A 23,068-nucleotide genomic window follows, 5' to 3' on the forward strand; every position below is an offset into this window, starting at 1 on the left:
GCTGTTAGAACCTGCAAGAGCATAAACTGCTGGTAAAGGAACATATATTTAATAAAAAAAAACTATACATGCACAATAATTAACATAGTGCATCGCCAACCATAATTCCCACTGATTATAGAACTCGCAACAAGCACACAGTTGTTCCATGTCTAGAATACAACGAAGAGTCAGGTCATCGTTGACCTTTCTGGCATTAGTCCTCTTAAATTGTTAATCCGTATTTAGAATAAGAAGCCTGAAGATATCACATTATAAACCCGGTACCTTTGATAAGTATGATTAAAAGGACACTATGATATTTGTATACCAGAGACTAAATGGTTTGAGGTAAACAACTATAGCTTATCGTATGACCTAAAACAAGAAGCAATAGCCAACACTGTATAATAAGCTATAAAGGTTCTAAAACAATTTTAATTAGATACCCAAAAGCTTGATTCATGCTCAAAACTACAAACAAAGGCAAAATTCAAAAAAAGCAACTAACGACAACCATAATGAAAAACAAATCAATTTGAAAGATATCCGGCATATGATCGATTGTTTACGTTAGACACGCTTTTCGTCTACATAAGACTCGTCGGTGACGCTCGAGCCAAGTAAAACTTCGAAGAATATTTAAAAACACGTAATCCTATTTAAAATACGGCTTAGGTAATATATACGCCTGAGGTAGAACATTTATTGTATTTCAAATATCTACGAAGAGTTAAAAATTTGTCAACTGAATGAATAGATATCCCCATATATTAAAGTATTTATAGCATGTCAACGTACAGGCTCTTGGCGTGGCCCTAGCACATACACTATGCTTCCTCTATAATACTGACCAAATTTGCATCATCAATAAGTCTACCATATGCGATGGTTAAAACGGTAGGAAATTTAAAAGATGGACATATCTCACGTTCAAGTACATGGGGAAAATGTCAGATTTGACACATTTTTGCGTACTTTTAGTTGCAAAACTAAAATGTGCGTTAACAATTGAGAAAGAAGTATTTTTCAATAGTTATTCATAATCTCTGCCTTTTGTAAGTGCAAATTGACTAAGAATAATAAGATATTGGTTTTCTACCAAGACTAATAAAAAAACGTTGACATCTCAGCTTGTATGGTTCTTTGATTTTTTTACTTTGCGCAATATTTGAACCAAAACAATTGCCTTCATGGTTATTCATACTCTTTTTCGAAGCGTTTAGGTCCGTTAACTTGACGAAAACTAACAGAGAAAGCGATTTCGGAAATTTGATTGAAAAGGGGGAGTGTGGAAAAGTGTATAAAATCCAGAATAATACAGTGATAACAATATTTATTAAACAAGTAATGAACTTTTGAATAATACGAACATCATTAATTTGGGTTTCAAGCCGAAAATATCCAAGAAATGAAGAAAAATATGAAAATTGGTACCATTTTTATAAAAAATTCCAAAAATGTTACAAAAATCTTTTTTTTTCTCGCAAAAATTACTTCTTTTATTTTTGAAAAGTATTTTTTTATACATTGACATGTTAAACGTACATAATGTTTGCATTGTGACAACAGAAAATAAAGCTACATGTTAATTTTTCACGCTTCAACACTGTTGGTCAATTTTCAATTTGGAATTATTTCTCGATTTTAATTCAAGTTTTACAAAAATTGCACCGTACGATTTTTTTACGACCGACTAAAAAAGGAAGTTCAGATATTATACTATAACATATAAAAAATTCAGCTGTGTGTTAGGTGGGTGCATTAAAGTCACTAACTAAGCGTCTTTTCTCAAAATGTCACTCGCCTATTTTGATTGTTATTGTCTATAATGAACATCTACGAGGATTTCGTATGAATGATTATAAATATATGAATGTTATTTCGCACGAAATGTGTATAACTGGAATACCTATCGTCATGATAACGCAAGGTCTTGTCTTTTCTTTAAGTCCCAGTCACACTGTCACCTTTTGCTTCGTTTTAAAATGATACGTTTAAACTACGTTTTGAATCAAAATGTCCCATTATTTTGAAAGCTAGGTTTTACTAGGTTTGTGCTACGTTCTTACCACGTTTTTCTACCTGTAGACCCACGTTTTCACCACGTAGTAAGCACGTTTTGTTACTTTCCTCTACGCTTTCATACGTATTTACTCGGTTTCTACTACGTTCCAAACTCGCTACGGTTGTTTTGGGTTTTTCAGTACATACAGGACAGGTCCCGTTTTGAACTACGTATCACTACGTTTTTCTACGTTTCTACTACGTTTCGATACGATTCGTTACGCTTTCAAAACGTAACAAAACGTAGCTCTTGAAACGTGACAGTGTGACTGGGGATTTACTTGTTTGATCACGATTTTTGTCAATCATGAAGTTTATATGATAGCTTCCAAGATTTTCTTACTTTTTTATGGAAGAATCCTCTTTGGAAACTGTATTACAATTCTTGTTTCCTCAAACTTTCATACTGCAAAAGTCTCACACATTTTAAATGTATTTCAAACATTATTAAAGGGGATAAACTCAATATCCAAGATTTGTCAAGTGCCAATTCACTGAACTTACTTTGTTTACGCTAGAAAAGCTAAAAATCGTAAAACATGCTTTACTGCAATATAATAAAAACATTTTTCACCTGGAATGTTGCTTGCTACACCAAAAAGCAATCAATCTAAAATAGATTAACTTTCCATAGAGTTGTATTGATTTCAACATTTTCATATTGAATAATTAACTTGAATGCTTCAACTAAACAACTAGTCTTAATTCAATTTTATTTCCATCCTACCTGTCATGTAGAGGAAACCTTTAATTGTATGCAATTTAAAACCATGGATTTTTATGATGCGGAGAAAATTATCAACGTTTTACATCATTCAGTTATGTCAAAACGTCAAAGTCTTTGTAAAACGTAATGTACAGATCTAATCCTAGTTCATTCACTGTTTTGAAACAAACCATAAGTTCTATAGCTAATAAGTTAAAGGTTTATGTTTCTTGTTGTCCACGTAGACACATACTTAACAAGTGCGGATCTAGGATTTAAAAAGGGTGGTTGTCAAGCCGACATCCAGAGTGATACTTGTAAAAAGTCTATGTATTATCATATAATGACATATAATGGGGACCCTGGGTTACAATAAAACCGACTTTGCTAAATTTAATTGAAATGAGTATAAATGCGAAAAAAAAACTAATGTAAACATCATCATGAACATGATTGGCATTTTTTTTTCTTATTACAAAATGAATAAACTCATCATAGATACCAGGATTGAATTTAGTATTTACTTGATTTATAGCCTACAAATCAATTATAAGAATTACAATGGTAATAGTTTTCAAAAGTAGCAGAGGCTTATAATTAAAGACCAATTTTCCTGCACCAGATGCGCATTTCGACCATACATGTCTCTTCAGTGATGCTAGTGGCCAAAATACTTGAAATTCAAAGCTTATATAACAGATGAAGAGCTATAATCCAAAAGGTCCAACAAGTATATCCAAATCCGTGAAAGGAATCAGAGCTTTGAATGAGGGAGATACATTCGTTGATTTATAATAATTTCTAACATTTTGTAACAGCAAATTTTAATAACACAAAAAAATCCGTATTTTCATGCCAGTACCGAAGTACTGGCTACTGGGCTGGTGATACCATCAGGGATTAACAGTCCACCAGCAGAGGCATTGACCCAGTGGTAGTAATAACATTAACGGTACCAATTTTCCAGCACCAGATCGCATTTCGACAATGCAAATAGTTATTAAGCCAAAAAAGTAAAACGTTTAGGAGCAATGATGACCTATACTGCTCTATACATGGAATCGTTTAAAGTAGCAACATTTTGTGCGATTTACTGGGATTTGTTTACTTCTATTTGCGGTTCCAATATGTCAAAAACGAAATCAGTATTCTTATTCTCCGAATCTGTTTTTTCTGTCATATAAAAAAAATCATTTGATTTTAAAAGAAATTGAGAGAGAGAGAGAGAGAGAGAGAGAGAGAGAGAGAGAGAGAGAGAAGGGGGGGATTCAATTACCGTTTATACGGTGAGTCAATTACCCGTTTTATATGTTTATATGGTGTCGCTCCTTTGGCTGTCTTGACATATCTCAGCTTGTTCGATGCGCCTGTGTATGTAACAACATATTTGATTTTAACGAAACCAATCTTTATAGCATGATACGGGTTATGTATGTTTTCGTTTAATTTATGATGGTATGGTACTATACCCCTAAAAGGAGTCGTTGTGAATGTTGAATTCTAGTCACCAATGCTTTTCAAATTAACTTTGTACTTGTTTGGCTTTCTAACTATCTTGATTTGATCGTCACTGAAAAGTCTTATGTAGACGAAAGGCGCGTCTGGCGTATCAAATTATATGCCGGTTACCTTTGATAACTATTTACACAACTGTGTCGATGCCACTAATGTTGGGCGTTTCGTCCCCGGGGGTATCACCAGCCGAATAGTCAGCACTTCGTCGTTGACATGATATGTGGTCATTTTTATAAATTTAATGTTTGCAAAAGTATTAATTATTCAAAATTCTAAGTGTTTTCTTATACCAGGCATAGATTACCTTAGCCGTATTTGGCACAGCTATTAGAATTTTGGTCCTCTATGCTCTTCAACTTTATTATACTTGTTTGGCTTTCTAATTTTTGATCTGAGCGTCACTGATGGATTTTATGTAGACGAATCGCGCGTCTGGCGTATCAAATTATAAGCTTGGTACCTTTGATAACTATTTACACCACTGGGTTGATGCCACTGCTGGTAGACGTTTCGTCTCTGAGGGTATCACCAGCCTAGTAGTCAGCAATTTGGTGTTGATATGAATATCAATTATTTGGTTATTTTTATTCATATACTGATAGCAAAATAATAAATTACTAGTACTCGAAATACTAAGGATTGTTCTTCTCCCAGGCATATAGTTCCTTATCCGTATTTGGTACAACTTTTTGGAATTTTGATCCTCAATGCTCTTCAACTTTAAACTTGTTTGCTTTCTAATTATTTTGATCTGAGCGTCACTAAATGAGTCTAATTTAGACGAAACGCGCGTCTAGCGTATCAAATTATAAACCTGGTACCTTTGATAACTATTCGTATAATGAAGAAATACTCTTCCAATCTCTTTATTTGAAATCCGGAGCAGGCATGTCAGTAATTGTTTATAGTCCTTTATTAATTCATGTTTTAAAAGTTTTAGTTTAAATGTTTCTCCACTGTTCGTTTCATCCTCATGATCTGTTAAATTTGTTCCGAAAAGTTCGGTTTACATTTAAGAAGAGTTATTTCCCTGTTTGTATTTGATATCAATGGTATATTGGTATAACTCATGGAGAACCTAAAGATCTGTTTACTTTTTGTAGGTGTTTTCTCCCCTTAATTAAGGTGTTTTGTAGGCTAACTTCCTAACTACATGTTTTAGACCTGAGGTCTTTCATTTGATATCCATAACCTTTATCCTTGAAAGGACATCTTAAAGTTAAAGGTCAATAGGATATTCAAGATCTTGATCTTTGTTATAATAATTTGATAATACTGGTACACTATAAAACAATAATGTTTCATTTGACATACGATATATGATCTTGCAAAGAACTATAAACTACATTTTTTTTTAATCTGTGCAATATAAGTTATCTTCAAAAACCATTTTTGTTCAATAATGGTTTTGTTTGGTATTGTCTTATTTATATCAACCCCAACTTTATTCGATCTGTACCAGGTATATAGATATTATTTTTGTTGACTCGACACCGTAAAGCAGTAAGAAGTACATTATCTGAGCTGTTTTTGTTTTTGGAGCGTCGTGAAAAAAGATTAAACGCGCACTCCTACTTTTTAAACATAAAATTAGTTTTACGTTTTTTTAGTATCGTCCTTTTATTTCTGTTGATAATTGTTATCGTGTCTAGATCAGCTTTGCTAGTTATATAATGATACTTTTCCAGAAGGTACTATATAACAGATGACCCTTTCCTGTATATCGATTTCCTTATCATAGAAAGCATGTCCGGTTCGGTAACAGATATTAGATAGATTTGTTGTCAAAGCAAAATAGTGTGTAGATTCTAGATATACCTATAGCTAAAAGCTGTGTAGTCCACGCACGTTGTTTTAGTTGTTTTTTAAATATTTTTTTCTCGTGACTGGCCATTATATGCACTCAACAAAAGGGGATAAGACCATCAGAGTAATATTCAGCAAGTGATTAGGAGCGTTTTAGAATCAATATAGCGATTGTTTAAACTAAAACTGGATAGATATGGTTTTAAAATGGAATTTGATCAAAAGTGTCATTTAAATATTAAAGTTGAGAAACGCAATTAGTTTGAGTCGATGAAGCTATAGATGTTTTACTTTAGAAAAGCTTCATTACCATGGCACCAAAGTCTATCGATTGCACAGGTGAATAGAATTTCAGGCGACATTGGCAGAATTTTATTTATATTATTATTGTTCGTCTTGCTGCGACAATGGATTTTAATGTTAGAATCAATATAGTCCTGAATAATTAATGTTTGTAAGTAAAAGATGATAGCAAACGTTCATTGATCAATTTTCCTATAATTTATTTCGTTTTAGGTCGCACAGTCGGACATATTTCAACTTTAAAAAAAAGAATTAATAAAACACTATGTAAGCCTTAAACGGAAAGTTATATTTGGTATCAAACAAAGTGTTCAATAGCTAAAAGATAGAGTGAATAGTTAAACAATTCAAGTTGATCAAAATGGGATTGAAACAAAAAGATGGCTGCTGCCGAAAATTTATGAAATTTTTATTCTCCCATGTAGGACTCTGTTTTATGGTAGTTTTATATTGTGTTGCCGGTGGCTTTATCTTTGAACATTTAGAGAAAAACAACGAAGAACAAATTTGCTATGACTCGCGTGATGAATACCTGGACATGGAGGAGAGGACATTAAATAATACAATTAAAGTAATTAAAGAACAAGAAGGTAGCGGTCAGACAGACGTGTTGGTAATACAGCTTCAGAGCATACTGGCCACATTCCGTGACAACAGCATCGCTATTGGGTATGACGGAACCAATTGTACCGCTTACGGCGAAGAAGATGGGCCTAAATATAAGTGGAGCTGGTCAGGTGCATTATTCTTCTCAGTTACTGTGATATCAACAATCGGTAAGTGGTTCAAAAGATTTGAAGATAATTGTTACATAGTACTTTAAGTTCGGAATAAGGGAAAAAATATGAAAATACTGAATATCTTATTAATATAACAAACTTTTTTTTGTAAAACAAGATATATATGAAAATAAAGAAAAATATTGTGTGACAAGAAAAGAGTATTATATGTTTGTCCTTGCATGTTGTAGTTCTAAGAATACTGTGATCCTAATTCAAAAACTGGAAATTATTGTTTAAACAGAGGTTACAACTAAATACAAATTAATGCAAATAATGTAGAAGCTATCATCATAACAAAGGTGTGTGTTTGACGTTTGCCCTTTAATAAAGACATAACATGATAAATAATTATTTTTTATTATCATAAAAACAAATGAAACATATCAGTATATATTTAGCAATGCAATCAAAAACCCCTAAAGGAAACTGAAGTGAGACGTCAAATCGAAACAAGATAAAATGAAGGTAACTTTAAGTTTATAATTAATTAAGCGTACCATTTTTATAAATTCGAGCGCCTATGTATACAAATGAGCCATGTATCTTTGATGAGTTTTTGTAAAACCTAATATATATATTTAGATTTAAATATGACGCTGTTAGCAAAGTCATATTTTCTTATTCAAAAAATAAAAAGTGCGGCAACGACGCTCAAAATGGACGTGTGCTGTTGCTCACTAGAAATTTAAATTTTTAAAACAAACATTCTAAAAGTTATAGACTGCGTGTATTGGTAGACTTTAAAAGGGGCACTACTTGTCAAAATCATATTCACCGATGTTACTCAAATTTTCTGTAAAAAAAAGAGTTAACAAAGCATATACAAAATAAAATATATAAGAATTTCGTGTGTATTTTAGTCCATCTAATTAACTATCGAGATGACCCCGAAAGCGACCGACGGCCACAAAACACGATATAAACACAAACATAAATATAAATAGATATGGACCTCGTGAACTTGGATATTTCCATGTCTGTTTGAATTCGTTTAGTGGATCGAATCAGTCAATCAAACGATTTACCTTTGTTTCACTTTTAATTCTTTTCTTTTAATAACCGAACACGAATAAATTATGTATAATCAATCTCTAGCTATGGGGTTGAATTGAAGTTCAAATGAATACGGATTCAATGAGGACGAGTTATTCACTTGCAAGTGAATAATTCATCATCGATGTTTCTTAACTTATTTAAAAAAAAAATAAACCATACTGACTGCTATAAGTCATCTATTAATCTTTGCATCGGAACTAAACACATTTTTTATTAATAAACCAGTTGTTGACATGACACGGGTTATGTTCTTCTCATATATGTTATGATGGTATGATACTAAACCCCTCACGGGGAGGATTGTGCCTGATATTCATATGATGAAGACATAATTTTTCAATCAGTTTAATTGAAGTCCGGAGCTGGCATGTAAGTTAACTGCTAGAAGTCTGATGTTATTTATGTATTATTGTCATTTTGTTTATTTTCTTTGGTTACATCTTCTGACATCAGACTCGAAGTTATGCGTTTACTTTTCTGCATTGGCTAGAGGTATAGGGGGAGGGTTGAGATCTCACAAACATGTTTAACCCCGCCGCATTTTTGCGCCTGTCCCAAGTCAGGAATCTCTGGCCTTTGTTAGTCTTGTATTATTTTAACTTTTAGTGTCTTGTGAACAATTTGGAGTTTAGTATGGTGTTCATTATCACTGAACCAGTATATATTTGTTTAGGGGCCAGCTGAAGGACGCCTCCTGGTGCGAGAATTTCTCGTTGCATGGAAGACCTGTTGGTGACCTTCTGCTGTTGTCTGCTCTATGGTCGGGTTGTTGTCTCTTTGGCACATTCCCCATTTCCATTCTCAATTTTATGTTATTTCACTATTTCACTTTCATTAATGAATGAATGAATGAAAAAAAATATCATAGTTTAAATATTTTTAGTGTCTCGTATCTTGTACCCTTTTTAATCTTGAAACGATAGGGTTTTTGGACTCTTTTGTCCAATAAAATCAAAATGACGGAAGTGTCTGCCTCGAACTTTTAATCAAACTATGTCATGTCCTATGCTCATTTCAACATTGGAATCCTAAAGCTCGATTTTCTTGATGTATCGTAGCAAGAAACTAATGTGTTATGATCCCCTGTCTGCATAAAGGTTTGTTTGCTTTGCTTTATTCATGTTCCTTTATTCATTGGCTCGTGACCCATGTGGTACAGGATCTGCAGACTTGTAATCACACCCGATTGGCTCATGTCTCATGTGGTACAGGATCTGCACACTTGTAATCACACCCGATTGGCTCATGACCCATGTAGTACAGGATCTGCACACTTGTAATCACACTCGATTGCCTCATGTCCCATGTGGTACAGGATCTGCAGACTTGTAATCACACTCGATTGGCTCATGTCCCATGTGGTACAGGATCTGCAGACTTGTAATCACACCCGATTGGCTCATGTCTCATGTGGTACAGGATCTGCACACTTGTAATCACACCCGATTGGCTCATGACCCATGTAGTACAGGATCTGCACACTTGTAATCACACTCGATTGCCTCATGTCCCATGTGGTACAGGATCTGCAGACTTGTAATCACACTCGATTGGCTCATGACCCATGTGGTACATGATCTGCACACTTGTAATCACACCCGATTGGCTCATGTCCCATGTGGTACAGGATCTGCAAACTTGTAATCACACCCGATTGGCTCATGACCCATGTGGTACAGGATCTGCACACTTGTTATCACACCCGATTGGCTCATGTCCCATGTGGTACAGGATCTGCACACTTGTAATCACAACCGATTGGCTCATGACCCATGTTGTACAGGATCTGCACACTTGTAATCACACCCGATTGGCTCATGTCCCATATGGTACAGGATCTGCCGATTTTTGGTTGAGTTCGTCTTGCTTAGTCATAAGTTTTCTGTGTTATGTTTTGTAAACTGTTTACTGATGTTTTTCGTTTTTTGCTATGTCATTGCCAATATAAAAATAAGGATATGTGGTTTGATTGCCAATGAGACAACTGTTTACGAAAGTCCAGCTTAAGTAGATTTAATCAATTATAGGCCATCTGTAGCCTTCAACAACGAGAAAAACTTATACCGTATTGTTGGTTATAAAAGGCTTCGACATATGAAAAAGTCAAACAATTCAAACGAGAAAACTAATGACCTTTAATTCTCTAACAACACAATTTACAAAAATAATAAAAAATATCACAGACACCAACCACCGCCAACTTCTTTACTACAGTCTCCTGACTTGGGACTGACAGATACAGAATGTGTTACGGTTAAACATGTTTGCTAGCGCTCAACCATCGCACCAACCTGGGACAATGTAACAGCACAGCAAACTTAAAAATCAGTTATAATTGCCTAAACTCACAAGATCGTCACGAGGCACAAACGCATCTGACATAACGCAATATTACCGATAAAATAGTACTCGCAGTTCAGGAAAGCCTGTTCAAAGTCATTTACAACTAATGAACACAACATGTTCTCTTAGGTTGTTTCGACTTGTGAGTTTGAATATCTCTTTTTGTATTTTTCGTCTATCTTTCATAAACAATATTTCAATTTCACAAAAATTCCAACATTAGCACTTCACAACTTTTCGAGGGGTACCAATCTGCTGTATCATCCTCTCAGCTATGTGATATTTAACTTATTATATGAAATGTTCTGTTATTAATGTCTTCTGAATTTCAAATTCAAAAACTATGACGTCATGAAGTGTTTTACATAAAAACTCCGTATTTGATATAGCACACACTTGATGAAGTGTCTTCGTTATTTGATATGGGAAAGAGTAAATTATCTCAACGCAATAGAACCAATCAAAATCTGTCATTTTGACATGACGATTGAAAATATAATATGTTAATTTGTTATTGCGGTGTACACACAATGAAGCCACGAGAAATGTAAATAAACGTTCGACCAAACATCAATTCAGACAACCTTTCCAGGTGCAACGCTGCATAATGAATCAGTATTTAACAGTTTAATATTTCCGGAATGTTTTGTATCGAAAAAGAAAAGATGGGAGATGATTAACGACTTTTGTATGTATAAAATGAACTTAAAAGGTCAACTTCGATTTGTTCTACAGTATCTGCATTATAATGATTATTTTATTTTTGTGTAGAAAGTGCATTAAAAAGTGAATAACACAGTTTAGCATTTCGTTTTCAGTCAAATAAATTGACAAACACTTGTGACTTACATAGAAAGTAACGAGATTATTCCTTAGAATTACTTAAGTCATATCTAAAAATTAAGTTTTGATATGGCATTTAGCTTTAATAGAAAATTTATATTTCAAACTCAATAAACTCAAAGGAAAGGTTAGAATTGTATATGAAAATTTTTTTTGGAATAACAAGGCAAAACTTATAATAAAAATTACCAATAGGTTCAAGCTTTGAAAAATCGAAATTTTTAAGAAGGTCAAAATTTGGCGATAGAACCAACAAAATGGGAGATTAAAAGCGCCAAAAGTAAATTTAAAACATGTCAGCAGATATTATTAAATGCTTTATGTTCGGCCCCATTTGGCTTATTAATTTAATTTTGGAACAATTAACATGCAATAAAGGAGGAACAGTAAATATGCGACAAAGGACCTTCTGAAGTCCAGCAGAAGTCGATGTCAACAAATTTTTTTTAAAAAATCGATGAAAACTATGCTTCTCTATAGGATTTTCAAAATCAAACTTTGACGTTTATATATAGTATTTGTGATTGACATGAGACCCCACACTGGATTTTGCAAGGGGGTGTAAGCTATCAGTGTCTGTAGAGAAGTGAACAATAAAACTTACTTTGATTCGTGTCCGATAATGTTCTGATGGACACAGTTGTCAGTTACCCACTACACGTTATCTCGTTATTTTATAAAAAGGCGAAATGTTTTAAGATACACTTAAGGGAGAGCAAAAATGGTCTCTCAAGACAGGTAGAGTCTTTTAAAACAGGTTCAATTTATATGAAATGTACATAAGCAGGTTTGAATCTTCTTGATAAAAGCTGAAAAATAAAACTTGACAAAAGGTTACTGTGAACGCATTGTTGAGATTTAAAATAAAAAGAAATTTAGGACCGGCCTTGTTTAAATTTTATCTGTTGATATGAAACAATTGCTTGTGAAATACAATTAGCTTTTAGTTGGAGTCGTAGATTAAAATTATATTGTAATATTTTGTAATTCATGCAAAAATGTCTCCTCTATTTAATTGCGTTGTTCGAGTGTTTTTCATTGCCGTAAAACCATATTACTCATGAGTGTGAAAAAAAAAAATATTATATTTAAAAAAAAAAAGTAGAAACAAAAAGCAGAAAACTCATCAGACATACAAGGATTACAAGTTTGTACGTCAGACGCGCATTTTGATTGCAAAAGAATCGCCAAAAACGCTTGAACAAAAAAGGTCTTAAAAATGCCAAATAACGTACAAAGTTGAAGAGCATGGAGGACTTAACTTCATCGTTAAAGACTGCGAGTTGAACGATGAAAAATTGGGAGGGATCAACATTAACACCCCTTATGTGTAGACTGTCGTTCATATTTAAAACAATTTAGTAAAAACAAGTTAGTTGAGGGTTTCATTACGAGCTGGAAAACGCTTAATATTAACTAGAATCATTTACTAGTATTTTTATTAGTCCGTTGTGACCCTTCAACGGAAAATCATCAGACCAATTAAATGTCGTATTTCTTATTCACATCAATATCCGTTCAGTGTATATATCTACGTTCAGTGTTATAGGAGAATATGTCTTAATGCGGGAAATAGAATACAAATAGCCAATCACAAGAGTGAGAATAAGACTTAAATAAAGTTATAAAATAAAGTCAACTTTAAACTGAGCCTTGTTATATGGAATAAAACTCAGCCTTTGTATTATGGAACCACTCTGAGTCTCGTTATATGGAACCTAACTCGGTCTTGTTTTATATGGAACCACTCTTAATCTCGTGTTATCTGTCCTGTCCGACATGACGCTAGCAAAACTATAAAACTGAAACATTATTTCATAATTATCATGCATGTACATCAATTATTTTGAATGTTTCGTAATGATGAAACGTCATCGATCTTTGTGACATATACGGCTAGAATGATTAGGGATTTGTTATTGAATATTTCTTGCTAGAATTAAAAAAAATCATTGATAGCATAAACGAATTTGTGGTCGATGAATTTTATTTGTTTTTCACCATTCATTTCCAACTGGTTGTCATTTTAATTACTTGTTTTCCAATCAATACGCGATATGTTCTAAAACTTCTATTGAATTTTATGAAACTAATGGAATATACTTTGATAAACAAATATTGATTTTAAAAGTAGGGTTTAAGACATTTTAAATATTTGATGATGCGAGTATTATTATTTCCATGACGTCATCACAACATTTTATAACAATTAAAAAAGTTTTCAGTTGATTGAATTCATGAATTATTTTGTTTGAAATTTTAAAAATATCGATTATTCCTATTAAATATAATATATGATCCAGTTGTGATATTAGTATTGTGCTTCAGTGCTTAATTGTTAGAAACAAATATTGTTTTGTAACCAGAACAATGGCACATATATTAGTTAAACTGAATGTAATTTTTAAATATTTTATCGCCATACAGGAGTCATCCCCAAATTTACAGAACAGTGAATTAGATTATGATAATTGTAATTAATTTATAATAGAATCATCGTCGATATTGTATAAAAGGTTAAGTAGTATGACCTTCATTGGTTCTCCATTTTGATAATGGGATTATTTATAGTATAACTAATCGTACTTGAATATCAAAAATAAGACAACGCGTGACCGAACGACGCATTGATTAAACGAGTGCGCAGCACGAGTTTAATCCATAGCGGCGTTCGGTCACATTTTGTCTTATTTTTGATATTCAAATACGGCGATTAGTTATTCTTTTAATTACATTGGCAAATGGCTTTTTTTTTATAAAATTAATGTAGAAAATGTAAGGAACTATATCTTTTTCCTACGCATTGACAATTTGTTTTGATCCGACGTTATCGACGTCTTGACAACGCCTATTGTTGTATGACGTCAGAGAGTGAAATAACCACGTTTATTTCACATGTGAAATTATCGGTTTTTATCTAACTGGGAAATCAATGTAATTCATTGCAACCAATGTAATAAGTAACTTTCTTTTAGCGATTGTATTAAAGGGACATAAGTTGTCAAATTCATGTTCACCGATTTGACTCAAATTCTCATATTTGATATATAACATTATACTAAAACGTATATCCAAATTACAATAAGTGTGAAATAAAATAAATATCCAACAATCCATAGACTTGATAACATCTATTTTAGTCTGAACGCCTTCTAATTAACCATCAAGATGACCTTGATCACATAACTTGATATCAACATAAAATGAATATAAATAGATAGCGACCTCGTGCAATTACACTTTTCTAGGTCTGTTTAATTTCATGCTTTAGGTTAAAAAATAAGTGAATCATGCTTTACCCGTATAAGAATGATTTTTGGTGGATCGAAACTGTCAACGAAATGGTTTACATTTGTGTCACTTCAATGTTGACTTTCTTTTTCTTTAAGTGGATGTACACGACTAATACACGCGTAACCATTCTCTAGCTAAGAGGTTCAATCAAAGGTCGCATAAAAACGTATTCAATGAAGTCGGCATATTCACTTGCAAGTGAAAAATTAATCAGCGCTATTTCCTAGCCTATTTTGAAAAAATGAACTATTCTAGCTGCCAAAAGCGGATTATTATTTCAATATTTCACTTTCGTTAGTGATTTATTTAAACAAAAACAAAATCAATATTTAAATTTTGTTTATATCTCGTTGTTAATGAACTTTAACCCTGAAGTACTCTACGTTTAATGTATATGTAAAAACTACTTTGGGATCGCTGTTCTCACTAAAATATGATTATCAAGGCGATATGGTAGGACTGGTAATGAGACAAGTATTGAATTTCAATAATTTAAAAGACAAAAATACAATGACGTAAGCAACTGTTAACCGAATGTGACCCAAATTTTATTAATTCTAAACAAATCATTTATTTCAGTAATATCATAATCATTATACCAAATTACTTTATTATCATTCATTGCACGTAAGCCAATGCTTATTTGGTTTCGTGTGTAACTGGTGAAGGTTATTCGGGAAGTATGTGTTGTGACATGGTAATACATAACGTTGTCTGTCACTGATGGGTTGGTATTGTTGCAGGTGGAGTTAATTCCCGAGGGTACCAGATGCCCAATAGCTACTTCATCCTTATAGACATTGCTTTAATGGATCATTTTGTCTATAAATGTCCTGTGAATACAATTGTGTAATTAAGTTCAAATTACAACCCTGGTCGATTTTGCCTACAGAATTTATTTTTTTTGTCCTTTTAATTTTGTTCTCTCCAATGTTAAATATGTTTGTTTTTTCTGGGGTCTAGAACTTATACTTAATAAAGGCTAATTAAAAATCGCGTTTTAAGCGAACGGACGGAAATCAAATCACATGCAATTCCAAATAAACACATCATGAAATTTTGATATAAAGACTGTTTCTCCTGCATCTATCAATTACACATCTAGGATCTATTAGTGTATTGAAATTGATTAGAAATGTATATAAATATATCCTTAACCGCATTTTGAAGATCAAGTTGATATCCGGTACATTTTCGTACATATACTTTATCAGTCTAATTATAGGCTTTTGACATTATCACCTGCTTAGAGACAAAAGTATGTTATGTATCTAGGGATTTTATAAAAGGCTGTCGGTCAATTCATAAATTAAGTTTTAAATCAGTTCAAAAGTATGACAAACTTTACCATCTGTTAAACAATTGTTACGAACAAACTGTTGTAGAATATTGCTGATCAAAATTGTTTGTGGATTATGCATAGGGATCTTATTCTCGAATATCATATATGTCTGGCATTCTAATTCTAACAATAAATGCAAAACAGATTCTTCAATACAGGATTTTTGACATGTTAATTTACTATCTTTCAATTTCATGCGGAATAGCACAACATTCAATAGAAAATAGTTTGTTCTAGCTAAAATCTTTATACGAAAGGCCAAATAATCACCTACATGTAAATTGAATAGGGCAGTCATGAATGTGTAATTAAACGGTAATCAGCGAGGGCTCGTTTTTCAAAGACTTCGGACTTCAGCTTACGACAAGTTTCTTAACCAAAAAACTAAAAATTATTAATCATTTTTATATATAAAACATTTCCATGCATTATATAGTATAAGAATAAAAAATATTATTTTTTTAACAATACAAGTTCGTAAAAATCATGTGCAATATCTTGTACAATCTATCTCCATCTTTAATCCAATACAAAAGATCATTTTTGAAAGTTCTTTTGAAAGTTCATTATATCTTTTGAGACTGTATAGTGACAGCTGTCTAGCATGATTTAGCATAACATCAAAACTTATTGTTTTCGAAGTAAAGCCGTGATGACAAGTCTGAGAAATAAATATTTGTCTTTAGACAAACAGACATCTAAACTACATTTTTATATTCTATCATACATTAAACATTATTTGTATTTCTTTCTATAGGGTATGGTCATATAGCACCTAAAACATTCTGGGGACGATTGGTATGTATTGCTTATGCTGTTTTGGGGATCCCTCTGATGTTGCTATGCCTGGCTAATATTGGCGATGTTCTAGCTGACATTTTCCGATTTATTTACGCAAAGATCTGTTGTTGTGGCTGGTGTAGACAGAAGGAAACAACAAAGGTAGTTACAATCAAACCTGTTGCAAAGGAACCAGAAGGAGCGTGGAACAGTGATAAATCTAAGATAATATCAGCTACAGCGCCAATGCAGACTGACTATAATAAAACAGAGTTTTCGCGTCTGCCTTCCAAGACTGCAGAAGGCGTAAAAACTGGAGGACTTGGTGGAGATCAACCTAAACCAGTGAAGATTGTCCCACTGGATATAAAATCATTCAAGACACAACAAGAGCTTGCGAATAGATCTCAACAGGTAAGAAGTGAACCAATAGTATGCGACGATGATAGCGATGATGATGACGACGACGACGAGTTTGATGACAAGAAGATAACAGTACCGTTGACCGTCACAATGATTGTTATTGCCGGATACATTTTTGGAGGAGCATTGCTGTTTGGATTATGGGAAAATTGGGATAACCTACAATCGGCATATTTCTGTTTCATTACTCTCAGTACCATAGGGTTTGGAGACGTAGTTCCTGGAACAGATTTCGATAACCCAACAGCAACGGCGCAAATGATTCTTGGTGCAATATACGTCTTATTTGGAATGGCTATTTTGTCCATGTGTTTCTCACTCATGCAAGATGAAATTATAGCCAAGTGCAAGTGGGTTGGACAGAAACTTGGTATACTCGACAAAGACGACTGATAGCTCACTCATTTATTCGAGCAACACAATTTTCGCTCATTGAGTACATGATTTGAACGTAGGGAAAAATCACGCGATGACATTTCTGCGAGTAGAATTAGATTCTAAAAGAATAGCATATCCTTCTTTATACAAACAAAGATTTATATTTACATTTAATTGAACAGAAACTTTTGTGCGAAACGATTATGAATTTTCATTTTTAGATGTGATAACAATGATTTTGAAATTGCATTACTGACAAAATGATTGCATCGAACTATATTTGTAAGTGAAATTTTTATGTAGCAAGGTTTGTTAAATAGTAAACAACTTTTACATCATATAGATGCGATGGTATATACCTATAAAAGTATGTACTGTGTTCGACGAGAATGAATTATAGTATAACTAATCGCCGTATTTGAATATCAAAAATAAGACAACGCGTGACCGAACGACGCATGGATTAAACGAGTGCGCAGCACGAGTTTAATCCATAGCGGCGTTCGGTCACAAGTTGTCTTATTTTTGATATTCAAATCCGGCGATTAGTTATTCGTTTTATTACATTGGCAAATGGCTTTTTTTTTTTATGAAATTAATGTAGAAAATGTAAGGAACTATATCTTTTTCCTACGCATTGACAATTTGTTTTGATCCGACGTTATCGACGTCTTGACAACGCCTATTGTTGTATGACGTCAGAGAGTGAAATAACCACGTTTATTCCATATTGGTATTATTTTAGTAGGTTTCTCTATATAAATTGGATTTTGAATAAAAAAGCATATTCACCTGAGAAAGTGTTATTCACCGTGCTAAACGTCACGCGCTTTTACATGCAACGTTATGGTAAAATGTTTCATGTAAAATTTGTTTTGGTATATGTTTGTCATTAAATGCATTTTCTTCTCTCGGAATAAGGAATAAAACAATTACTGTCTTTTGTTTCGATAAATATGGGGTTTAATTGACTTTTGAAAAACTGATATTCACTTCGGCCGTCGGCCTCAGTGAATATCATTTTTTCAAAAGTCAATAAAACCGCATATGTAATTCATTACAACCAATGTAATAAATCAGTTTAATCACACGACTGTGCAAATCATGAAATTATATTTTCCATTTCATAAACCGGGATTTACAAAAATCATTTTATAAATTGATGTGATCCAGTTGATATTTTATGTGTTAGTGTCACTTTTTGTGTGTGTGTGTGTGTACCTATCATGCATTTATATGCATAGTGTATAATTCATATTTTTAACTTAAACTTGTTATATTAATATTACGTATTTCTGATTCGTTAATCTTGAGCGGTTTGGACTGCTGTCGTGTAATACTGGTACATCTACCATTTTTAAATTAAAGCAGAAAACGTTGATTACTTTTTCCTTGGAGAAATATATATATATATATATTCCTTTTCTTGAGTTTTATTATCCTTTCTAATTTTTTATACTTAAATACTCATGTTTCTATGGTTGGATGTTCCATATAAATGTATTCAGAAATTTAGAAATAATTAACGTAACATACAGGTTTTCAGGCCAGTGAGGGTGGACAGCTAATATCATTTTGTTTGCATTCGTTATTTTAGGTGCATTAATTTGTAACAATTTATGTGTTTTTTTGTAATCGTCTGATTGTTAAAGGCAATTGCTCACTATTTATCTAAACACAACCAAATCATCTGAGAGTTAAATCATTTTGTGACTTCCTTTAGAAGGACGATTTTTTTTTTTATCATTATGAGGAACTCATTTTATTGATGTATACGTACTACTTTAAGTCATTTTAAGTAGTTGTTTTTTCTTGTTTGAGTGAGGCGTTGTGAATGTTCTGAAATTTTTCTTCACCGCTGTAAAAAGTACCTTAATTGGGTATAAAAAATGTCACCGTCTAAATTTACACAAAGGGGAGACTTGTCATTTTTAATGTAGAAATGCTTTAGACCTAAATTGATATAAGTTATTTTTGTAATTGAAATATCATGACAATTGCAAAATGTTATAAATTGTAAATTTTCCGGTGAAGATTTATTTCAAGACTAGGCAAATATATATATAAACATATTTTTATAATATTCTTGTTAAATTTGTAATGTGTCTATCGACGTTTTCTCGCTTGAGTTATTTGATTTAGCGAGAATTAAGATGTTTTTATTTGTATTTGTAGAGGCTGTCTCCGTCCAATTATGAAGTAATATTTTTCCACATGTACCCAGTTGTTGTATACCATTAACTCTCTGATGTATTATTACGGACAAATAGTTCCGGTAAAAGTATTTGAAATTCATACACTAGTAACATTTTCTATTTTGAGATGGTGACCATATCGCTTTCTAGTTAACTTAAGATCAAATAGGTTGATGAGACGGTAGACTCACTGACAGGGTCGACATGTTTGATAATTTGGCGAGATGTACTTTATAATGTTTATGGGTCTACAGATAATAACTTTGTTTTACACGGATTTTGTCTCAATGACATGAAATCGCATGAAATATTTACCATGTGACATTAAGCAACCAACAATAAATCAATGGAATGAACTATATAATTTACATGTAAACGTATGATTAACAACTTCAGTTTTATGTATGCATATCCATGTATATATATAAAAAAGTATACGCATATCCTACTTGACCCAAAATCTCAAGTCTTTGAATCATACTCGTGAACAGAAATGTACAAGGAAATTTGTTTAATGGTAAAGTTAAGATACATGTAAAAAGATAGGATATTCTCCAATATACAATATAACGGAATACACTATGTGATAAGCTCTATATTAATTGTGTGATTCTTATTAGGTATCAACATGCTCAGAATTAGTCATACAGTTTAGACTATTCTACATAGCAATATAACGTATTTGGTAACATTGTGGATTTGGGTTGCTGATAGATATACGTGAATATTACCCAGGACTTGCGAAATAAAAAATGCTGTAAATATGACTATTTTACAAAGAAAACCGTCCAATTTTTACTTGTTGAATTATTTTATGTTATCAATTTGTAACAAAAACAAGCCTTCAATTGTAAACCAAATCAACTGCTGACTAATTTTTATATTATTTTCAGTATTGTTCATACACATATTTATATTTTAATTGTTTTTAAGTATTATTTACTGTCTGAGATTTTTATTTCTATATTTTTGTATTGTGTTTTATAAGCACGAGTCACAATATTTGTGATCCTTTATTTCAGCACAGTAAAAAAAACTAATGCGTAATTTCACTATTAATCATTATTTGGATTAAAATTAATTGAACGTTGAAGATTCTTGAGACTGTTATCATAAAAGTAACCCAAATATTCAGTCGTTATTTTTCGATGCTGTACGATTGTAACATTTCGCAAGTAGGAGAGATCGCTTACTGGGAGGGACAGAATTACTCAGCTGGTTAGCGCGAAATTCTTTCCTCTATGTCAAATACAGGCTAATTTTCATAACGACTCAACACCGTGCTTTCAAATACTCTTAGAAATAATTTGTAGTTTAGAAATGTTAACAAATAGATTTTTTCAAATCATATTGGAAACTATCTCTTATCCCCATAGCAATCGTACATCCTATTTTGTTGATCCCTTGTGATTTTAGAGGTGTATTTTACATCAATGAAACATTTGTCTAGATTTCATTCTGTTACATAGTTATGTAACTTGTAAATATTCGGTTCTCAGTTTTTATATATTTCTTCCAAATAAAAGCTATTCGGTTAAAAACTTATATACTCACATGTAATCGCCTTTTCTATAAATGTTGAAGTTAAAACAGAATACAAGGTCAAAGAAAAGAATTGCTAGTACAAAGTAAAGATACTTCAAAATGCTTAAGGATGTACTTAGGTGAGGTTTTGGAATTTGTGTTAAATGTTCGGACTCATTGGTGTTTTTCCATACAATACAATGTAAAATATTTTGTCCCATAACACCCATTTATTTTTTTTCATATAAGGCTTAATAGCTCATGAAAGGTCATTTACCAAAATTTTAGAAGATTCTTGATTTTCTTTCTTTTGTTTTGAGACCCAAATAATACCAATGCAAATATAAGGTAAAAGTCTGAGTCAGCCTTTTCCCGCCATATTTTAAATCTCAAATATCTCAAAAAGGAGGTCCATGACCTATCAATATTTTTAGCTTATCTTTATCCTTAATTGATGCTCTACCAGTTTATAGTATCAATTTTAAATTCTTAATTTATTATTTTTCACCTTACCTCACCTAAGTACATCCTTAATGTATGTATTAAAACATACATGTAATGTATTTACCATTGTGCGTTTATATATAGATACTTGAAGAAATATAAATTGAAAAGTAATCTAAATTTTGAAATTTGTTTTTAAATGAATTTGAGCTAAAAGTAAAAAAGCGTTGATGATTTGAAAATAAGGTTTGCTTATAGCATCTTAAAAGTGATCTTACAGAAAACTATTATCATATGACCTTTATATTGATTAATATCAGACCAGCGGTGCAGTGATGAAAGTTATCAGGCAATTTCATAGAAACAAAACAAAATACAATTTGCTACATTAAGTCAGAGATTACCTTTATCATTTTAGGAAAATAGTTTAAAGCAAAACACTGTAATTGATTTTTAACGATGAAATCAAAAGATATATAACCTCAAATCAATGAAATCATGTGAAATTTAAAAAAAAACTAATGGTTCACTAGGTTTCACAATAAATAGCTAGGGTACTATCTATATAATGTGAATATCAAACTTTATCATAACATAAACCCAACGAGAACCTGGTAAAGAAGATATATTTTTATGCTGATATATGTTGTGTTTCTTGTTCCGTCCTTTTCAACTTGTCTGTGATAATTTAATATTACAAAGATTATAATAAACTGTTATTGTAAATAATTTTTGAGTTTATATTCAAAGTCCGTTCAAAGCATGCATTATTTACCGGTTTTATATGACCAATGTTTGCATGGGAATTTTGACAGATGTGTGCTATTGTAAAGAAGCTTACGAAAAAACATATTGTTGATTACAACGTACATTTCGTAACACATCTTCAAACTACACAGCTAAACTTATTATGTTATAGATAATATAAAGATGAGAAGATATGGTATGATAGACATGAAACAATTCTCCCCCAGAGACCATATGACATAGCAATTTACATTACGGCACACAGCTTTCAACAATGAACAAAACTACAACCGCATAGTCGGCTATCAATGGCCCCGAAATGACCAATGTAAAACAATTCAGACGAGAAAACGAACAGACTGATTTATTTACAAACCATAAACAAAATGCAAATAAGATTTACAACAAACAATGACAACCACTGAATCACTATAACAACTGTACAACAAATTACAAATTACTAACACAAAATAGAAACTTGTAGTTTTATTTGAGAATAAAGTTAATTAAGAAGTAAAATCACAATAATACTGAACTTCGA

The 23,068-nt window shown here is 32.3% G+C and overlaps 1 protein-coding gene across 2 annotated transcripts in view; it reads left to right on the forward strand.

Annotated features, from left to right (window-relative positions):
- The window catches only part of LOC143071701 (potassium channel subfamily K member 18-like), a 37,659-nt gene extending 15,150 nt beyond the window's left edge, over window positions 1–22,509 (forward strand). The window contains exons 2-3 of one of the 2 annotated variants that reach the window (XM_076246189.1): window positions 6,590–7,152; window positions 16,794–22,509. In XM_076246189.1, coding sequence (XP_076102304.1) covers window positions 6,738–7,152; window positions 16,794–17,632 — 1,254 coding nt within the window. In that variant the 5' untranslated portion in view covers window positions 6,590–6,737 and the 3' untranslated portion in view covers window positions 17,633–22,509. Of the gene's footprint in view, window positions 1–6,250; window positions 7,153–16,793 lie in introns of those variants that run through there. The other variant, XM_076246190.1, reaches the window with a different exon arrangement.
- The last annotated feature ends 559 nt before the right edge of the window (window positions 22,510–23,068 follow it).

This window comes from Mytilus galloprovincialis, chromosome 4 (assembly GCF_965363235.1).
Source record: "Mytilus galloprovincialis chromosome 4, xbMytGall1.hap1.1, whole genome shotgun sequence".
Classification (NCBI taxonomy): Eukaryota; Metazoa; Mollusca; class Bivalvia; order Mytilida; family Mytilidae; genus Mytilus; species Mytilus galloprovincialis.